The 19467-nt window shown below is 48.7% G+C and overlaps 1 protein-coding gene across 1 annotated transcript; it reads left to right on the top strand.

Annotated features, from left to right (window-relative positions):
- The first annotated feature begins 665 nt into the window (after nucleotides 1-665).
- LOC143838794 (aldose reductase-related protein 2-like) lies at nucleotides 666-19100 on the top strand. Its single transcript, XM_077340707.1, has 10 exons — nucleotides 666-825; nucleotides 8604-8771; nucleotides 10552-10668; nucleotides 11826-11903; nucleotides 13013-13135; nucleotides 14790-14887; nucleotides 15520-15601; nucleotides 16506-16589; nucleotides 17872-17954; nucleotides 18852-19100. Exons 1-10 carry the CDS (start codon nucleotides 760-762, stop codon nucleotides 18892-18894), a joined length of 942 nt encoding a protein of 313 aa, XP_077196822.1. The 5' UTR covers nucleotides 666-759; the 3' UTR covers nucleotides 18895-19100.
- Nucleotides 19101-19467: the final 367 nt, after the last annotated feature.

Raw genomic sequence — 19467 nt, 5'->3', positions numbered from 1 at the left:
TGATATCAGGGCTCTCTCAGCCTCCCCTCCCTCACAGGGTGTCTGTTGTGGGGAGAGGAAAGGGAAGGCAAATGGAAGCTGCTTTGAGACTCATTCGGGTAGAGAGAAGTAGCATATAGGAACCAGCTCTTCTTCTTCTTCAGTAATATCAGGGTTCTCTCAGCCTCACCCACCTCACAGGGTGTCCGTTGTGGGGAGAGGAAAGGGAAGGCAAATGTAAGCCACTTTGAGACTCCTTCAGGTAGAGAAAAGCGGCATATAAGAACCAACTCTTCTTCTTCAGTGATATCAGGGCTCCCTCAGCCTCCCCTCCCTCACAGGGTGTCTGTTGTGGGGAGAGGAAAGGGAAGGCAAATGGAAGCTGCTTTGAGACTCATTCGGGTAGAGAAAAGCAGCATATAAGAACCAGCTCTTCTTCTTCTTCTTCTTCTTCTTCTTCTTCTTCTTCTTCTTCTTCTTCTTCTTCTTCTTCTTCTTCTTCTTCTTCTTCTTCTTCTTCTTCTTCTTCACCAGACTCCCAAACTGGGCCCTAAGACGCTTCTGTGCAGCAGAGGCCCGCTTCCAGTTTCGCAGCCGCCGGCCTTGAGCCACGCGTGACACGTGAGCCGCGGGCAACACGGTCGTGCGAACAGGCTCCCAGCGCCGCCAGGCTTGGCCGCCCAGCCTGGCCCAGCGGCCTTCGCTTCGCCGGGGAGGAGCCAGGCAGGCAGGCAGGCAGGCGGGCGGGCCGACTCCGCTTCCCCGCCGCCCGGCCGGAGCATGGCTGCGTCCCTGGAGCTGAGCACCAAGGCGAGAATGCCCCTCTTCGGCCTGGGCACTTGGCAGGTACGTGGCCCGCGACGGAGGGAGAAAAGGCGGCGCCCAGCAAAGCTCCCCGGCGCGCCTGCAAGGAAACCTTTTGCCTTTTTGGCACATGCAGGCGGCTCCTTGCAGAAGCTTTGCAAGCGCTGGCGCTGGCGCGAGCCCCGGCCTGCCCTAGTTGTCGCAGCGCCTTACATAACGCCAGGCTCAGGACCGCGGCGGACAGGGCGGCTTTTCGGGTCAGCCGTCCAGCTCGAAGCTGCACGCCGCTAGCATTGCGCAGGACGCTTTGCTCCCCCGGGAAACGGGTGGTTCTGGAGCTCAACGGGGATCTTCCTTTCTTTCCATTCCAAAAATGCATACACGAGCGGCATCAACCGGTTTCTTTATAGAAGCAAAAAGTGCAATTGCAATATTTAGGAAGTTTGCAGAATTCCTGATCTCTCTCGCTCTCATCTCCCACCTTTCACCCAATGGAGACCCCAAAAGGTTAGCTGCCTGTCTGTCTGGAGGGGCCCAACTGCGTCTCTCCAGATGTCCATGGACTACCATTCCCATGAGCCCCTGCCAGCTGGCAGGGGCTCATGGGAATGGTAGTCCATGGACATCTGGAGAGCCGCAGTTGCCCCCCCCCCCCCCGTGGCAGCTAAATGTGCATGGCCACAAAAGCGCATCCCTTGAATAAAACTTCTTAAAGGTGCCACCGGGCTCTCACTTTGTGCTGCTGCTTCAGAGCCGCACAGCAACTTGTTAATTTTTATTTATTTGTTGCATTTCTACTACCTGACTCTAGCCGTGTCTTCACGGGCCGTCGCCTACTTTTGTAGCGATGCAGGTGGGCGGCCAGGTCGGTCCGAAGCACCAGCACGAAGTTTGAGGCCAGGGGTGGCATCTTGAAGACCCACAAAGTTCTACTTCACTTTATTCGCACACTTTCCAGATACAGCGATAGGGAAGTGCATCCGTAAATTAGCCGTAAATTAGCATGCAGCATAACAGAGACGTTTCAAGGACCAAATACGAATATCCAGCTTAGTTTATAAGATTGGCATTTGTTTGGGGGTTTTTTTGGGGGGCGGGGGGATGGTGAAGGAAAGAAATATGTCAAAATCGGAGATCGATGGGCAGATGCATCCTTAACTGTGGGATGCTGAGAGGGATTAACTCATGGGAACTGTAGTCCATGAACATCTGGAGGACCACAGGTTGACTACCCCTGGATTAACTGAGATGCCACTGGGATGCTCCATTCATCTCCTCTCGAGCATGGAGGCTTTCTTACAGAATTTTCTTCTTTGAGGTGGGGGGAATTAGCTGTGTAGAAATATCTCCCCTGGCTGGATGGTTCCTGAGACTGTTTTGGGCTCTCCTTTCAGCCTGGTTGAGAGTCTGGTGTATGCAATGTTGTTTGCTGGTCACATCGGTTTGTTTTCTGTGGCGAAAGCATTTTATGGTGTGGCATTGTGACGGTCAGGAGGGATCCATGTGGAATCTCCCTTTTTTGTAGCATAGACGGTATGTGGTGGTAATGATCTTGGTCTCGTGGTTAAGCGCAGCGGCTTCTGATCTGGAGAGCCGGGTTCGATTCCCCATTTCTCCACATGCGGCCAGCTGCGTGACCTTGGCCGAGTCATAATCATGTTAGAGCTGTTCTCACAGAGCAGTTCTGTCAGAGCTCTCGCCACCCCACCTGCCTCACAGTGTGTCTGTTGTGCGGAGAGGGAGCGAAGGTGATTGGAAGCTGCTTTGAGATGCCTTTGGGTAGTGAAAAGTGGGGTATAAAACCAACTCGTTCTTGTTCCGTAGTAGGTGGAGGGATGGTAGCTGTTCTCCAATAGATTGTGCATTGGTATATCATGAAGGTGTTGTGTGTTCTGTCTTGTTCTGGTCTTGTGTGTGTTGGAAGCGCTCCTTCAGACGTAGATGGTGGGAGAAAGTCCCTGTGGAAGAATTGATTCCCCTGAACCTCTGCGCCATGACAGGTTGACAATATCCTTGGAGGAGGAGCTGTTATGAAAATTTGCAGCCTGCAAGTTAGAGAGGGGAGGCTTTTTTGGTGGTGGTGGTTGTCACTTGCGAGGGGTAGATGCTTTGTCTTGTGGCAGTTTTGCCAGGCAGGTTGAATCCTTGTACAGATGTCCTGTTCAGAGAGTTTTTAGTACAGGACACTGAACAGGATGTGTGAGTCTTTTCTTGGAGGATGTGAGGTATTTGGAGGCTTGCAAAATTTTCACAACCCCTCCTTGGTGTTTGTCCTGTTTTGTTGCTTTAAAACCTGGAACTAAATCGGATTCCATTTGGTTGTAATGGGTTTAATGGTGCTGGGGGGGGGGGGGAGAGCAGATATTCAAAGTGTGGGGTATTTTTTATAACCCATCCATAATCTGTATTTCTGCACAAATGTACCTGTTTGGAGTGCTTGCTTAGAGCAGAAGGGGGGTATCAGAAATGGTTTATTTATACAGACTACAAGCCACTTGATGGACCTTAAGTAACTAGTTATATGGCTTCTGAAGTTAAGATCAGATCTTATTTAGGGGTGTCATAGCAAGAGGGACGAATCCTGATGTGCAGTCTTGCTTTCTAAATAAGAGTCCAATAGCACCTTTAAGACCAAGTGTCAGCTTTTGAGTGCAAGTGCTCTTCCTCAAATAATACACAATGGAACAGGGATCATGAAAGTACAGATGGAAGGAGAAAGTAAATGAGTAACAAAGTAATAAACCATGTCAAGTGTCTACCCACTTGAGAATGCTTTCTGTTTTTCTTGTCCGGAATACTGTTTGTATTAAAAAAAGAAAAGAAAACAGCTCTATCAGGACAGTGATGAGCCCAAGGTCACCCAGCTGATTGCATATGAAGGAGAAGGACAAACACCAACAGGACAAACAGCAAGAGGGGATCAATAATTTTGCAAGCCGCTGTAGTTTTCCTGCATAGTTTGTAGAAGAGGATTTCAGAGGATTCTTAATTCTCAGTGCCTTAGGTTTAATGTCTGGTTGATTGCCTTTTGTAAGAATGGAAATATCAGTCTCAGGGCCGGGTTTTCCTGTAGGCTAACTAGGCTTCAGCCTAGGGCCTCAAGATCAAGAGGGGCCTATATTCCACATTTTTTAGAAAGGTTAGTACTGATCACAACATGTTTCATTTAACATATCTTTAAACAGCCGCCGCGGACTGAATAAAAGAGTAAGGGCTGTGTGGGAGGAGTTAGGGCGGGCCCTGTCCGGGATAAAAACTCGGAGGGGCTAATCAGGAGCCACGAAGCGGCTCCTGATTGGCTCCTCCGAGTGTCCATCCCGGCCCAAGCAGCCAATGGGGAGCCGCGTAATGGGAATCACCGCATAGACTGGACTGCCAGCCGATGCGGTGAGTTCTCTGGGGGCTGTGCCGTCTTCTCCCGGCCGCTGGTGTCTTCGGGAAGGGTGGGGGGCGGGAGCCGGCCTTCTCTCGGCCCCTGGAGCATGGCGAGGCGGCTCCCGGGGCCGAGAGAACGGCGTTGCTGGCTTCGGGGAGGGTGGGGAGGCAGGAGCTGGCGTTTGTCGCTTCGGGGAGGGTGGGGGGGCCAGAGCCGGCCTTCTCCCGGTCCCGGGAGCCGCCTCGCCATGCCGGGGCCGAGAGAACAGCGTTCGTGTCTTTGGGGAGGGTGGGGGGCGGGAGCCGCCCTTCTCTCGGCCCCGGGAGCTGCCTCGCTGCAGTGAGGCTGCTCCCGGGGCCGAGAGAAGACCGGCTCCTAGCGCCCATTTTATTACATAATAAAATGGGCTTTATTTCTAGTTGATATATATCACAGTAATGATGTATTTTAGTATCTCTCATGTAACTTACAAACTTAAAAATGGGAGGTGAAAGGGCCACATAAGGGGAATAGCCTAGGGCCTCTTTTCATGTAAATCCGGCCCTGATCAGTCTGTACCTGTGTGAGTTTCGTTGTACGGTTGATGGTGTACCATTCTGTACGGATTAATGTGATACCTTCCAGGAAGCTAGATTGATAGCAATGGGAGATAGAAGATAGCAGCTGAAACTGTTTTTTCAAGAGGATGTTGCATGTGACATGATTTGTTATTAAGCTACAACACGCTGTGCGCATGATGGACTTACGTGCAGACACACACTGATCACATGGACGCTTTACAATTCTTCAGTTTGCCCGTTAAAGAGAAATTAATGGGTGAAATGGTCCGTAAGAGAGACCAAACTGCTAGCCATTTCCGGGCTTCCTTGGATTCTAGGACTGCCGAATTGTGCGGTGGAAGACCGCTTTGTCCTTTAATCCCCGGGAAGCTGGAGGTTCAATACCGACAACTTTCTGAGCAGCTCGGCAGGAGAACTGCGGAAATAGATTTGCCCTCTCTCTCCCACTATAGTTACACTAAGCCTTATCAGGAGACCATTGAGTAAACCAATAAAGTTACCGTAGTTCTGTTGCAACAGAGAAAAATCTAATTAACAGGTTCATTTACATACTTTTACACGTGAATAGAGCCTCTTGTGGCGCAGGGTGGTAAGGCAGCAGACGTGCAGTCTGAAAGCTCTGCCCATGAGGCTGGGAGTTCGATCCCAGCAGCCGGCTCAAGGTTCACTCAGCCTTCCATCCTTCCGAGGTCGGTAAAATGAGTACCCAGCTTGCTGCTGGGGGGTAAACGGTAATGACTGGGGAAGGCACTGGCAAACCACCCCGTATTGAGTCTGCCATGAAAACGCTAGAGGGCGTCACCCCAATGGTCAGACATGACCCGGTGCTTGCACAGGGGATACCTTTACCTTTTAACACGTGAATAATGCACTTTTGGTTTAAAGGCCGTTTAATTTCCCTGACTCAGAGCAGACTGTCTTGGAACTATTTCCCTCTGAAATGCTTTTGCGGTTCAGCCAGGGACAAATGTGTCCTGCAGACAGGCGCTGAAATGACTTTGGCCTCGGCGTGGGGCCTCTGACAGTGCAATCCTGAGCAGAGTTAACAGTCTTCTGAATCTGCTGAAGTTAGTGGTCTGGGTGTGTGTGTGGAACTACTTAGGATTGCACTGTAAAGATAGAGCAGTCAAAGTTCTCCCAACCCCAACTGTACTGTGAGCTGTAAATCTATAAATACTCCACCATGAGCTTGTGCTTCATACAAGCTTTCTCTGGGGTTTCTTGACAGCCCTGGAAGGGTTTCCCGGATTATTTTTTAAATATATTGTTTAACATTTGTTAAACTTTTATTAGTTTGACTTGCCCACCCTTCCCAATACAGTCAGTGATAAGCTTGGAGGAGTTGAGAAGGGGAAAAGCCCTGGATCAGTGTGTCCACAGCTCTGCTTCCCAACCTTATTCTGCATGATTGTACCACTTTTGGGGTTCCTCGAAGCCTGAAGAATGTTTTCAGGGAGTTCTCAGCGTTAAAAAAAGGAAGGCTGCCTTATTTCTAATTATACATTTTTTTTTTGTCTTATCTCAATGTAAAAAAGAATAGGAAGAGGGTTTTTTTTTTAAGTAAACAACACAGAAGGTTGGAGTATACTAAATTTGGAATGCATATTAATCTTTCTGCCTTTGTGATGGAAATTTTGTCTACATTCGGCAGAGAAAGAGGTCTATAAGACTGTGGTAGCCGTGCCCCCCGCAGGACATTATGTTCTGTGGATATGAATCTGTTGAGGAACCTGGGTCTCCAAGAAACTCACCTGGCCTTGACTAGGGCCAGGGCCTTTTCAGTCCTGCCCCCCACCTGGTGGAATGAGCTCCCAGAAGAGCTGAGGGCCCTGTCAGAGCTCTCTGGTTTCCACAGGGCCTACAAGATGGAGCTCTTCAGCCAGGCTTTTGGTTGAAACCGGGCTGATCACCAGGCTAATAAGATCAGGTCCTCCCCCGGGCTTGTGACATCTGGATCCCCTGGGGCTACCATCGCCCAGCTCTATAGCAGAGTGACACGGCCGGGAATGGAGAAGTTGACGAATATGGGTCCAGTTAGGGATTCTTAGGCCTGCCATCTTGTTATTTAAATTGGGATCGCTGGATTGTATTTGTATTTTTTATCGGCGAGAGAGTATCTTGTCATCTTATGTTTTTATCTAGTTGTGAACCACCATGAGCCGGCTGGTCCGGGAGCTGGCGGTATACAAATTTAATAATAAATAAATACTGCCCTCCTTATGTATTGGCATTCAGTGCATCGCTTGTCTGCTGGGGGGTGTTTCCATTCCCCCCCCTTTATCTTGTTCATAACCTTTTGTAATAGTATTATTAATACTTCTTCAAGATGCTGTCAACCTGCCCAATCCTGTGGTTTTCTCCTTCTTCATGTTCTTTATAGCTTGAGAGATTTCTTGCGTTGTTATTGTTTGATTTCATATTTTTCTATCTTCTTACATAAATTTTGCTATCTGGATGTCTTTTAAATGTTATCTCTCCTGTAACAAACATCTTTTTGCATAAGAGAATCGGAGTCCAGTAGCACCTTTAAGACCAACAAAGTTTTATTCAGGGCGTGAGCTTTTGAGGGCAAGCACTCTTCGTCAGACAGAGCTTGCACTCGAAAGCTCACGCCCTGAATAAATCTTTGTTTGTCTTAAAGGTGCTACTGGACTCTGATTCTATTGTGATTCTATTGTGCTACTTCGACCAACACGGCTACACATTTGAATCTATCTTTTTGTATAACCCTGAGAGAATACTGATCACTTATTCCTGTCCTGCAGGCCGGGGGTCATCAACCCCAGGTCCGCGGCCCGGTACCGGTTCGTGAAGGCCACGGTACTGGGCCACCAACAGCCGCCTCCCCCCCCCCAGGCCCGGCTAGCTTCTCGCTGCAAGAGGGAGGGGAAGAGGCAGGCGTGGCTGTTGGCACGCCGGCGACGCAAATGCGCATGCGCAGATGCTGCGCACGCGCGTTAGCACCCCCTGGTGGCAAAAAGGTGCATACGCGGCAACTGCGCGTTTGCGGGCAGCTGCCGCGCGGTGCCCGGGCTGTCGGCTCTCCCCACACCCCAGAGGTGGTCCCTGACCACAGAAAGGTTGGGGACCGCTGCTGTAGGCAGTTCTGGAGGCCTCACTTCCAAAAGGACACAGGCAAAACTGATGGGGATGGAGGAGAGAGAGCGGGAGTCGGGACAGGCAGGGAGAAAGCTAGGAATCATAAACCAAAACAACAGGATGCAGCTTTGTGTCAAAGCAGCCATCTGGGCAGTGTCAGATCTCGAACATCAGAAATCCACAATCACAGCAGAAGACCTAGGGGATTCTGACAGCATAGTTTGGAAGAAATTCTCAAGAAATGGAACAAGCCTGATCTCATCCGATCCTGGAAGCGAACCCCATCTGTTGGTCACTTCCCTTGAAAACCTTCTGGGGTTGCCAGAAATCAGCTGTCACTTGATGGCATGTTCCACCACCACCTGGACTTGAAGGAGCTCAATAAAACCAGAGAGAGCCAGTTTGGTGTAGTGGTTAGGAGTGCGGACTTCTAATCTGGCGAGCCGGGTTCGATTCTGCGCTCCCCCACATGCAGCCAGCTGGGTGACCTTGGGCTCACCACGGCACTGATAAAATTGTTCTGACCGAGCAGTGATATCAGGGCTCTCTCAGCCTCACCCACCCCACAGGGTGTCTGTTGTGGGGAGAGGAATGTGAAGGCGACTGTAAGCCGCTTTGAGCCTCCTTCGGGTAGGGAAAAGCGGCATATAAGAACCAACTCTTCTTCTTCTTCTTCATTTAAAAAATTTAAAGGGAATTTGGGCTGTTTTTAAAATTTTGTTCCGCCTTCCCGCTTGCACGTGCTTTAGCCCTGCGGCATGTCAGAGGCCTGTCTTATCTCACAGGCACCTCCTGGGAAAGTAGAAGATGCGGTGAAATACGCCATCGACCTTGGATACCGCCACCTAGACTGTGCCAGCCTTTATGGGAACGAGGAAGAAATTGGGAACGCCATCCAGCAGAAACTCAAGGAAGGAGCTGTGAAGCGCGAGGACCTTTTCATTGTCAGCAAGGTAACATGGTGGGAAGAAAGCATTAATGGTGGCACCCTGGAACTGGTTGGCAGACAGACTGGCATGGCCTCCTTTGCACCCGAGCCCTGGCTTTGTGGACACACACAGTGAGGGATCATTTTAATGCTGTTTTTAGGCCCTAGCTTGTTTTCATGGTGGCGATCTGTTTCTTTAAAAATTGATTATGCTTTGATAGTGTTGACCTGTTTTTTGCTTTGGCTTCACTGCTTGTGTTTTAAGGGGCTTGTTTTGATCGCCTGTTTTACGACTTGTAAGCCCTCTTGAGCAGTTCTCTGTCGAGGCAGCATGCCAGTTTTCCAAACAAAGTAAACAAAATAAATAAAAATGAGGGCTTGCATAGCCAGCATTTGGAACCGGCTGTTGTAAGCTGTCCTTCCGGAGAGGGGTGGCATACAAGTTAAATATAAATATAAATAAGTAAATAAGTCCTTGAAGTCTACTTGCTCCATAAGTCTCACTTTGCAAAAGGCAGTTGTCTTGCAAGTTGAAAAATAATGTACCTGAGGAATGAATTCTGACTTGGCTTGGTTCCTGATATGGGAGTTTTATTTATTTATTTAATCTGTACCCCCATTCCCCCCCCCTTGGGGACCCACAGTAACTTATAACAGTCCTGTGAGGCAGGTTAGCCTGAGATGGTATTTATTTTATTTATAATTTAATTTATACTCCGCCTGTCTCGACTGAGTCGTTCCAGGGTATGATGTGTCCAGGGTCACCCAATAGGATTCCATGAGAGAATGAAGACTTGAACCTGGGTCTCCCAGATCCTAGTCTGACACTTGACACCAGGGGACCACAACCTTCTTGAACCTAACGGCCCCTTTGAAATCCTGAAATAGCATGAGGACACCACAAAATGGCTGCCGCACGAGGCAAAGCTGTACAGAAAATGGCTGCCACAGCTTGCATTCAGTCCCATGGTAAAGATCTTGGGGCTGTGTTGGCAGCTGCTGCCAAAGCGATCGCTAGTGGTCGGTCAGAGGCCTCACTGGGCAAAAGTCCCAGCTGGCTCCTTCCACTTTCTAAAAGCCCCTGGAGGGCACCAGGGATGGTGTTGGCAAGTGTCATGATGCCCAAAGATACTACATTGAAGACCTCTACTCTATCCCAGGGGTCCTCAACCCCCGGTCCGCGGCCCGATACCGGGCCGCAAAGGCCATGGTACAGGGCCGCCAGCGGCCACGCCTTCCTCCCCCCCCCGCAGCGAGAGGGGGGGAAGAAGCAGGCACGGCCGCCGGCACACCAGCCACGCAAACACGCACGCGCGGAGCTGCCGCGCATGCGTGTTTGCGCCCCCTGCTGGCAAAAACGCACACACGCGGCAGCTCTGTGCATGCGCGTTAGCGCCACCTAGTGGCGAAAACGCGCATGCACGACAACTGCGTGTGCGCGTTTGCGAGCGGCTGCGGCCAGGCCGCCGGCTCTCTCCCACTCTCAGAGGCGGTCCCCAACTACTAGAAGGTTGGGTACCGCTGCTCTATCCTATGCTTATATTTTATCTGTGAGCTCTATACAATTTGCCACCATCCCAGTAGATCGAACGAATACACTTCCCATAGCAAAAAGTTTCCACAACTTGGAGACATCAGATGACCTGTGGGGGAGGCTGAAATGGATCTGGGGATATTGGAAACACCCTTAACATGGGTGGCATACAGTGCCAGCTGTAAAAAGGAGGAAAGGTCCATTTCTGGTGTCCATGAAGCTCCTCTTTTGGGCATATGTAGTCAGAAAGCTTTCTTCTTTTCCTGTGTAGCTGTGGTGCAATGACCATGAGAGACCGCTGGTGAAGAAGGCATGTCAGAGGTCTTTGGCTCACCTGAAGCTAGACTATTTGGACCTCTACCTCATGCACTTTCCCATGGGATTCAAGGTATTTCTGTCCTTTTGTTCTAACTCACACACTTTCCCAATCAGATTCAAGGTATTTGTGCACTTTCATTCTAATTCATGCACTTTCCCATGGGAAATCAAGGTATTTGTGCACTTTCGTTCTACCTCATGCACTTTCCCACAGCATTTAATGTATTCATGCACTTTTATTCTATTTCATGCACTTTCCCTTGGGCTTTAAAGTACCTGTACGCTTTCGTTCTATCTCATGTGTTTTCCCACGGCATTCAAGGTATCTGTGTACTTTCCAATTTGTGTACTTTCCCATGGGATTCAGGGTATTCATGCACTTCTCTCTGCCTCGTGTACTTTACAAGATTCATGGTACTCATTCCTCATTTTGGGGAGGTGCCTTGAATCCTGCAAGAGAACTCTCTTTTCAAAGATAGCCAAAACTAATTTTGAAATAGGATTCTAAGTCAAGAGTGGGCCATATCCCATTAGCAGCAGTGGGTAGGATCCGGGCAGCCTCTTTAGAAGCGTGGCTCAGGTCAGTGGTAGCTAGCTTGTGTACATGGGGTTAGTCATCCCAGCCACCCTGTGAGAAAGGCTAAGCGGAGACTAGCTCAGGGTGAGTTGGAGAGCTTTATATCAGAGGATGAATGATCCCTATCTTGGGATAATGCTTGTTCACAATGCAGTTGCAAGTGGGAGCAATTGTGTGGGGTGGGTGGGACCTTTGTGACTCAATAACCATATCAGAAACCAGCTTGATCCTGCACACAACAGCTCAATCAGCTCAAAGCCTGGATGGAGAGAAATGTTTCAACACAGTACCTGAAAGTCAGCACGTCAGACATTGCACATGAAACTTATTGTTACGGCACTTATGCTTGAGGCAGCCTACAGATAACGCTGTTTGTATGTATGTGTTGGCATCATGCCTGCATTTGGTAGATATGTGTAGGACGGCTGCTCTCTCTAGTGGTAGATTGGATGTTACAGCAATGTATGCCCTCTGTAGGTTTAAACCACACGTTTTTAGGCTGGAAATCAACGCATGTAATACTGAATTGGCCTCTAGAGGGGGCAAAACACACATAGAACAGCAAAAGCCCCTGAGGAAACAGGAACTTGCAAAGGAAAATGAGAATGTAAGAAACCCCTAGGAGCCATGATTGTTCTTTCCTTGGACAGGCTGGAGAGGATTTGACCCCCAAAGATGAAAATGGCATGGTCATTCCCAGTAACACAGACATCCTGGACACCTGGGAGGTAAGTTTGACTTGACCTTGTTTTTTTTTAGTACTTGGCTTTAATGTTGAGCCTGGGAACAAGAGTTAGGGATGTAGGGAATCATTCAAGTTGTATTCCAGGTGCTCCACAAACAACATTGTGGAGAGACCCATGAACTGCAGGGGAGGGTCAGATTCACAAACAGAAATGCCTTCCGTTAGTGGTAATTGTTGGGATCCAGCATGGGGAGTGCCAGAAATTCAGTCACATCACTGGTTCTGAAAAGGGTTTTGCTTTTTGAAGGGGTTTTGTATTCATTTTGCTCAGGAAAGTACTTGTTCTGTCATTATTCAGTTAGGAAGGAACAAAAAAATTAATCTTCCATTCTACAAGACCATTTATTTAATTTTTAAAATATGTCCATAACCCTCAAAAAAACAAAGCCCTTGCCCACACCCATCTTCTCTCCTCTTTCCAGTGGAGATTCAAAGCAAATTCAAACAGAGCTACCAAATAATATCAGACAGAATCCACCCAGCCCTACAAATGACCCCTAACTTGATCTGGTTGGGTTTTTTACAGCCTTACACACAAGCACTGGAGGGAGGAGAGGTGCATGCTGGGAGAATTCTAACGGTTTTGTTTTGTCAGTTAGTGTCAGTTAACAGAATCTCTCTCAGTCAATAAGCCAGTGCCTTTCGTCCTATGGACTTGTCTCAATAAGTCACTGTAACAAAAAGATGTGCGTTATGAACAAAGTTTACTTCAGTCAGAAAGAATGAGATTGAATCTATGTTTGTTATTACAGTTAAGCCAGTTGAGAAGAGAAACGCCCGTCAGCTGTACAGGAAGTGTTCTTCGTGCTTATTGTGGCAGTGGTGGGCTAGAAATCAAATAAATAAACAATTAAACAAATAATAACAGTAACAGCAACAATTACAACAACAACAATATAACTTGCTTAACAATTAAAACTGCATGATTATTTCAAGAAAAAGAATAACTGCCCAAGTGGAAAACAAACTGATCTTAACCAATACTTACCCCAGCTGAGATTCTGTGAAGTCGACTCTCATATCCAACAAGGATATGGGTTTAAATCACCCACCCAGCCCAAAATTTAATTTACACCACACTTTCCCCGTTAGGCAATGGAGGAGCTGGTGGACTGTGGGCTGACGAAAGCCATTGGAATCTCCAACTTCAACCGCGATCAGATTGAGAGGCTGTTGAGGAAGCCCAACTTAAAGCATAAGCCTGTGAACAACCAGGTAAGATGGTGCATTGCCGTCCGTTATCCGCAGCCTCGGCCTCGTTCTGCCTGCAAGTGGAAGCTTCCCTGTTACAGCTTGAGCTCCCCTGCTGTCCTCACCGTCCCCAAAAAGAGGAAAGGGCTGAGCCAATCTCATATCTCAAACACTTTGGCCAGGCTTGCTCTCGGCTAGCATCCCTATATTGGCCTGCGTTCTGCTTCTCTGTTTTGGTCGAAGAGATGGGCAGAATTTCCCAAAGAAATCCCCCAAAAGGGAAAATAAAATCCAACCCCGAGAGCATGACGGTCTAGTGACCAAAACTTACGCAAGATCCCCGCCATGCCCCCCCCCCAATGGCCCATGAACGTGGGACAGCCAATCAGTTGTGAGAGCCTGGCCTTATTGAAGTGCCAGCCTTCGGTCACCTTTTTGGAGGGAGGCTGCACATTGAGCAGAGCGCAAGGTCCAAGAGGTCGTGGTCCGTTGCAAGAAGAGAGTTTTCACTATACCTCAGAAGGAGGGCAGAGTGATGGGTGAGGCCTGTAGTAGCAAACTGTTGGAGTCTGTCTTGGGGGAGAGGGCAGACCAGTGAGATTAGAACCCCCTGACGTGAGGATCTCATCTCGGCTCCAGAAACGTGGCAGAAATGTAGCTCCTTCTAAGAAAAGGCTTCAAAGAAGAAGGCTTCTAATAAAGACTGAAGAAATACTATTCAGAAGAGGCCTAGAGCTGAAAATCTCTACGGTCCAAGAATAAATTAATGCCTACTTCAGACCAAGGTGGAGTGATAATTGTAGCATGAGCAAAGGTGTGCTTCAAACAGGCTGTTCCTTGTCAAACTGTTTTCGTCATTCTCTTTTATTCTCACCTGTGAAGTCTCGGTGTCCTGGTATATAACTGAAATAAAATTACCTCACGACAAAGGGCTGTATTATGCAGCCATGTCCCTTGTGGCATTTACACAAATAACCCATATTTTCAATTTACGGGATAAGTGTGGTGAAGATTTCTCTCTCTCACACACACAAACATTAAATCTTCCCCCAAAATTATAGGAGGTTTCCCTGCAGGGCTACCACAGTTTCTAAACTATTTGCGGAAGGATGAATCTGGAGGCCTCACTTCAAGAAGGACGTAGATAAAATTGAAAGGGTACAGAGGAGAGCGACGAGGATGATCTGGGGCCAAGGGACCAAGCCCTATGAAGATAGGTTGAGGGACTTGGGAATGTTCAGCTTGGAGAAAAGGAGGTTGAGAGGGGACATGATAGCCCTCTTTAAGTATTTGAAAGGTTGTCACTTGGAGGAGGGCAGGATGCTGTTTCTGCTGGCTGCAGAGGAAAGGATACGCAGTAATGGGTTTAAACTTCAAGTACAACGATATAGGCTAGATATCAGGAAAACGTTTTTCACAGTCAGAGTAGTTCAGCAGTGGAATAGGCTGCCTAAGGAGGTGGTGAGCTCCCCCTCACTGGAAGTCTTCAAGCAAAGGTTGGATACACACTTTTCTTGGATGCTTTAGGATGCTTTGGGCTGATCCTGCGTTGAGCAGGGGGTTGGACTAGATGGCCTGTATGGCCCCTTCCAACTCTATGGTTCTATGATTCTATGAAAAGTTACTATTTCCTTAATAAATGTGCCATGAGTAATCTAGGATTTTCTTGGACTTGCAGATCGAATGCCACCCATATCTCACCCAAGAAAAGCTGATCCCCTACTGCCAGTCCCAAGGGATCACTGTGACAGCCTATCGGCCTTTTGGAGCTCACACGTAAGACTGATGCGAACCTCTCTGGATCAATTTCTTTTCTGCAGTTGCGCTTGTGGGTGCAGGATTTGTGATCGGTTTGTATAAGGACTGCAAATACCAGATCTTCAGAACAATTGTTCTGCACCCCTCCTTTGTGTTGGCCAGTCCTGATTCTGAAAGTTTTGAGGGGATTAAAAAAATAAAAAATCCATTAACATTTGAATGGATCCTTGGCAAACTACAGTTCCTATGTGGCAACGTGATCCCAGAGCTGGCTTTGGACATTTTCAGCAGTGCTTATTGGTATTTTGCTTGACCAAATCCTGCATTTCCTCAGATAACATAATCACTAGATGCTTTGGGATGCCTGCACAATTTCATAGTTGGCTTGCCCTGCCTGGCAGGGGTCAAGGGTGTACTGTTTGGGAAAGATAAGCCCCAAGTTCCTTGGTGAACCCTCCTTAGTATGGATTGCTACCAAGCTGTGACTGGGGCAAGGGGGTTTCAAGGCAAGTGAGACACTCAGGGGGTTTGGGATCACCTTCCTCTGCCGAGCCTTCCTTGGTGGTCCTGACCCTACTTCCGTCATTCAGCCGTACGTTACCATTCCCCATCTCTGAAGGGCTCCTTAACGCTTCTGCTTTATTTTGCAGTCTCCGTCCAGGGGACCCGATCCTTTTGGAGGACCCCAAGATTAAAGAGATCGCGGCAAGGCACAAAAAGAGCCCAGCGCAGGTGAGGAATTATGAGTATGATTTGGGCCTGTGCAAGAGAGACAGACAGACAGACAGACAGACAGACAGACAGACATGGAGAGGAGGTGTTTCCAGCAAATGGCTTGGTAGGAAAATGGAGCATTCGTATTTCTGATGAGGCTCATAAGTGCTTGCAGGTGGCAATGGTGTGGGTCTGATTCAGCTTCCTTGAGACATGCAGGCTGTAAGATGGGGGTGCCATTTCTGACACCTGCAGATGGGTGCAGGGGGTCGAGGAATTAGTGAGGTTCGAGCAGGTATAAATGCATGAATGAATGAAGTGTTATAAATGGAGAAGAAGGGACGTTACATGTAAAAACATAGAATCATAGGACTGGAAGGGGTCATCCAGGCCACCCAGCTGGACCTCCTACACATGCAGGATCTGCCTAAAGCATCCCTGACTAGTGTTTATTCTGCATTCTCATTTTCTTGTCTTGTGAATTCCTGCTTCTTCGGGGGGGGGGGGGGTGTCCCGCACATGTTTTGCTCCCTCTAGTGGCTCATTTGATACGGCAGTCATGTCCAGTGCAAAACCCTGAAGTTTAAATCTTCCGGAAGATGTGCTGGGCATGAGCCGGTTTAATATTAAATAATTCATGAAAACAAAGGAGGTTAAATGTGGCTTAGCCACAAAGTAAAACCTCTCCACCTTGATTTGCAAAATGTGCTACCCATGTCAAAAACAGCCCAGATTTAGGAGAGGTGCTGTGGCGTGGTCCCAAATTTGGTCCCCCACATCACCAGTTAAAGAATCTGGTAATAGATTATGCAGAAGACCTTTGCCTGAGATCTTGGAGAACCTCTGTCAGTCTGAGTACACAATACGGACGCTGATGGGTTTGATTCCATATAAGGCCCCTCAGTGTGTTGTCTTTTTGCAGGTTCTGATCAGGTTTCACATCCAGAGGAATGTGGCTGTCATTCCCAAATCGGAGAAACCACACCGACTGGAGGAGAACTTCAAGGTAGATCTGTGTGTGCGTTTGTTTTACTTCCATACAGTTTCCCCTCTTGCCCGCTCCCCCCATCCCTGTGGGCTTGCTGCTAGATCGAACAGCCCTGGCCTTCTCAGCTTTTTTACCATTGAGAATCCCCTGAAACCTCCTTCCGGCTTCAAGAAACCCCAGAAGTGGCGTGATGGTGCAGAATAACATAGGGAAGCAGAGCTGTGTATGCGCCCACCCGGGGTCCCGCCCCTTCCCACCCCCCTTTAGGCCCATCCCTGGCCATTTGGAAGGGTTTTGAAAGGTTGACATGACGATATAAAAAATTATTTGATTCCCACCCATTTGGGAAACCATTCCAGAGCAATCAAGAAACCCCAGGGACATCAAGAAATCATGGCCCTGGGGTTTCATGAAATCCTGGTTGAGAAACCTGGAACAGCCAGTTGTGTGCAAACTGAGCGGCCAATGCATCTGGTTGCCCCTTCCCCTTGGTAATAGTGACCCCATCTGGCACCACTCCTGGACAAAGACCAGGCTTTGCCCTTGCCAGGATCACGGAGGGATGTTGCCCTCTACCCATTTTCCCATGTGGTACATCCCACATAAACCTTCCTGGCTGAATCAGAGGTAGAAGAACGCACGCATTTAAATGGAACTTAGTAGAATCCCATCTCACTGGTTCTCGGTGGCAATCAAGTAGAAATCTGTGGTCATGTGTACAGCACCTGCTCAAGATCCCTGACTCCAGAGAGGTAAAACTGGCCTCAGCCAAAGCCAGGGTCTTTTCTGCCCTAACGCTGGCCTGGTGAAATGCTCTCCCAAGTGAGATCAGGGCCTTGCAGTGCTTAAAGGCAGTTCTGCAGGGCCTGCAAGACAGAGCTGTTCTGACAGGCCTGTGGTTGAGGCCAGAGAACATAATTAATTACTGGCCTCCTGGCATGCTGCCTAGTTTCACTGTTATAGCACTTTGTTCCTCCCCTCCCTCCTATTGGAGAGAAGTCAGAGGCTGATTCTGTGAAGGCTTAAGGGGGTGGCAGGTTACAGTGGATGAGCAACAGGGTTGAGTGTCCTGCATGGTGCAGGGGGGTGGACTAGATGACCCATGAGATCCCTTCCAACTCTACGATTCCTGATTTTAGTGTAAACTGGTAGTTGGTGCACAGGGACATAGGGAAGGAGATGGTCCTTCACAGCATGGTGGAAGTGTGTTATATTTCTGGAGTTCTGAAAGGGCTGGCTTTTCGTCTCTCTTTCTGCTGCGACTCTATGGGGAATCTGTCTCTCTCTCACTTCCTTTCAGGTGTTTGACTTCGAATTGACTAAAGAGGAGATGGAGACCCTCCTCAGCTTGAACAAGAACTGGAGAGATTGTTTGATGCCCATGTAAGTTGAGAATTGCATACTGTTTTCTTTTGCGGTGGCCGTCAACCCAGCCACTGCAAGTTGGCTTCATCACTGTTGGAGCTAGATCAGTGTGGAGGGGAGATCAGTCCCTTGGAGGGGATGGGAGCCTCCCGAAAAGTTCAGTTTAAACGCCACAAGTAAGCTGAAGTTAATTTCGTAACAAGCAAGAGCCTGATTGCCAAGGCTGGCACACTCCCACCAACATCTGCTGCGTTGGGATCAAAGCCATTTAGCTACCTCCCAGCTTCTTGTGATGTCCAAAGGTGGGCACGTCAACAAAGGTCCTTCCTTTCAGCAAAACTTTCCCAGTTCCTGGGAAGGAATTCAGCCTCCATGTCTGTCATGTGTGGGGGTAGGGGGCAGGGGGGAGAGGGTGTGGGCCCATCTGTAGGCCAGTTTGGCCCGTATCATTTGAGCTCCCCAAATTACTTGTAGGGGAATCTATCGATATGATGAGTTAACCAGAAGGTGGGGAAAATACCCCCTAAGACCTGCATAGCTCAACCTTCTCAGATCTCAGATGATATATGTGCAGCCCTGGTGAGCCCCTGGGTAGGAAGTCCAGGGTTGCTATGCAGAGGCAAGCAAGGGCCAACCACCTCTTTGTCCGTTGCCTTGAAAATCCCATCAAGTCACGGGTTTTTGCTGGGGCTAGCTTGTTCCTTGGGACCCACCAAGCTGAACCCAGCCCACACGCCTCCTACCTGCCCCAGGGTTTGGGGGCTGTTAGAATCTGCTCAAGAACTGCCTCTTGCCACTCACCCATGACTGTGGTGCTTCTCGTTGCCTCTGCTTTGCGGAAGCCCTCCTTGGGAAGTGCCAATGGGCGTGGGGCTTACCTTTTAATCAGGCCTTCCTCTCGTCCCTTTCCTGCAGGTGTGTCAATCACAAAGACTACCCTTTCAAAGCTGATTATTAGGACTGAGCTGGCCCTGGAGACTTCAGCTGTTCTCGCACTGCACGACTTCGTCAGCTGGTCATGTCTGTGAGTGGGGAGTGGGGACCTGGCTGTGGACCAAAGGTCATTGAGTCCTGTTGCTTGCAATGGGTTTATTGAGAATGTCTGCTTGAGATTACAGTTGGAATTCAATAAATTAATCGCTGCCCTTGGTAGATTAATTTGCAGAGAGTTCCATGTCTTATTGCCGAATCGGAAGCGGTTTCTACTTTTTGCTGCAAGCGTGGAGTGCAGGGAGGCAGAGGGAACAGCTGGAAGACAGGAGAGTTTTTTTGTTTTTTACACTCTTCTTTTCCCCTATCCTAAAGAGTCTCAAAGTAACTTACAGTTGCCTTTCCCTTCCCACAACAGGCACCTTATGAAGTAGGTAGAGATGAGAGAGTTCTGAGAGAAGTGTCTGACCTGACCTTGCAGGCTTCATGTGGAGGAGTGGGAAATCCAGATTAGAATCCACCGCTCTTAACCGCTAAGACCATAAGAAAAGCCATATTGGATCAGGCCAATGGCCCATTCATTCCAACCTTCTATGTCACA

This window comes from Paroedura picta, chromosome 5, assembly GCF_049243985.1.
Source record: "Paroedura picta isolate Pp20150507F chromosome 5, Ppicta_v3.0, whole genome shotgun sequence".
Lineage (NCBI taxonomy): Eukaryota > Metazoa > Chordata > Lepidosauria > Squamata > Gekkonidae > Paroedura > Paroedura picta.
This window is presented reverse-complemented; position numbering and strand designations above follow the sequence as displayed.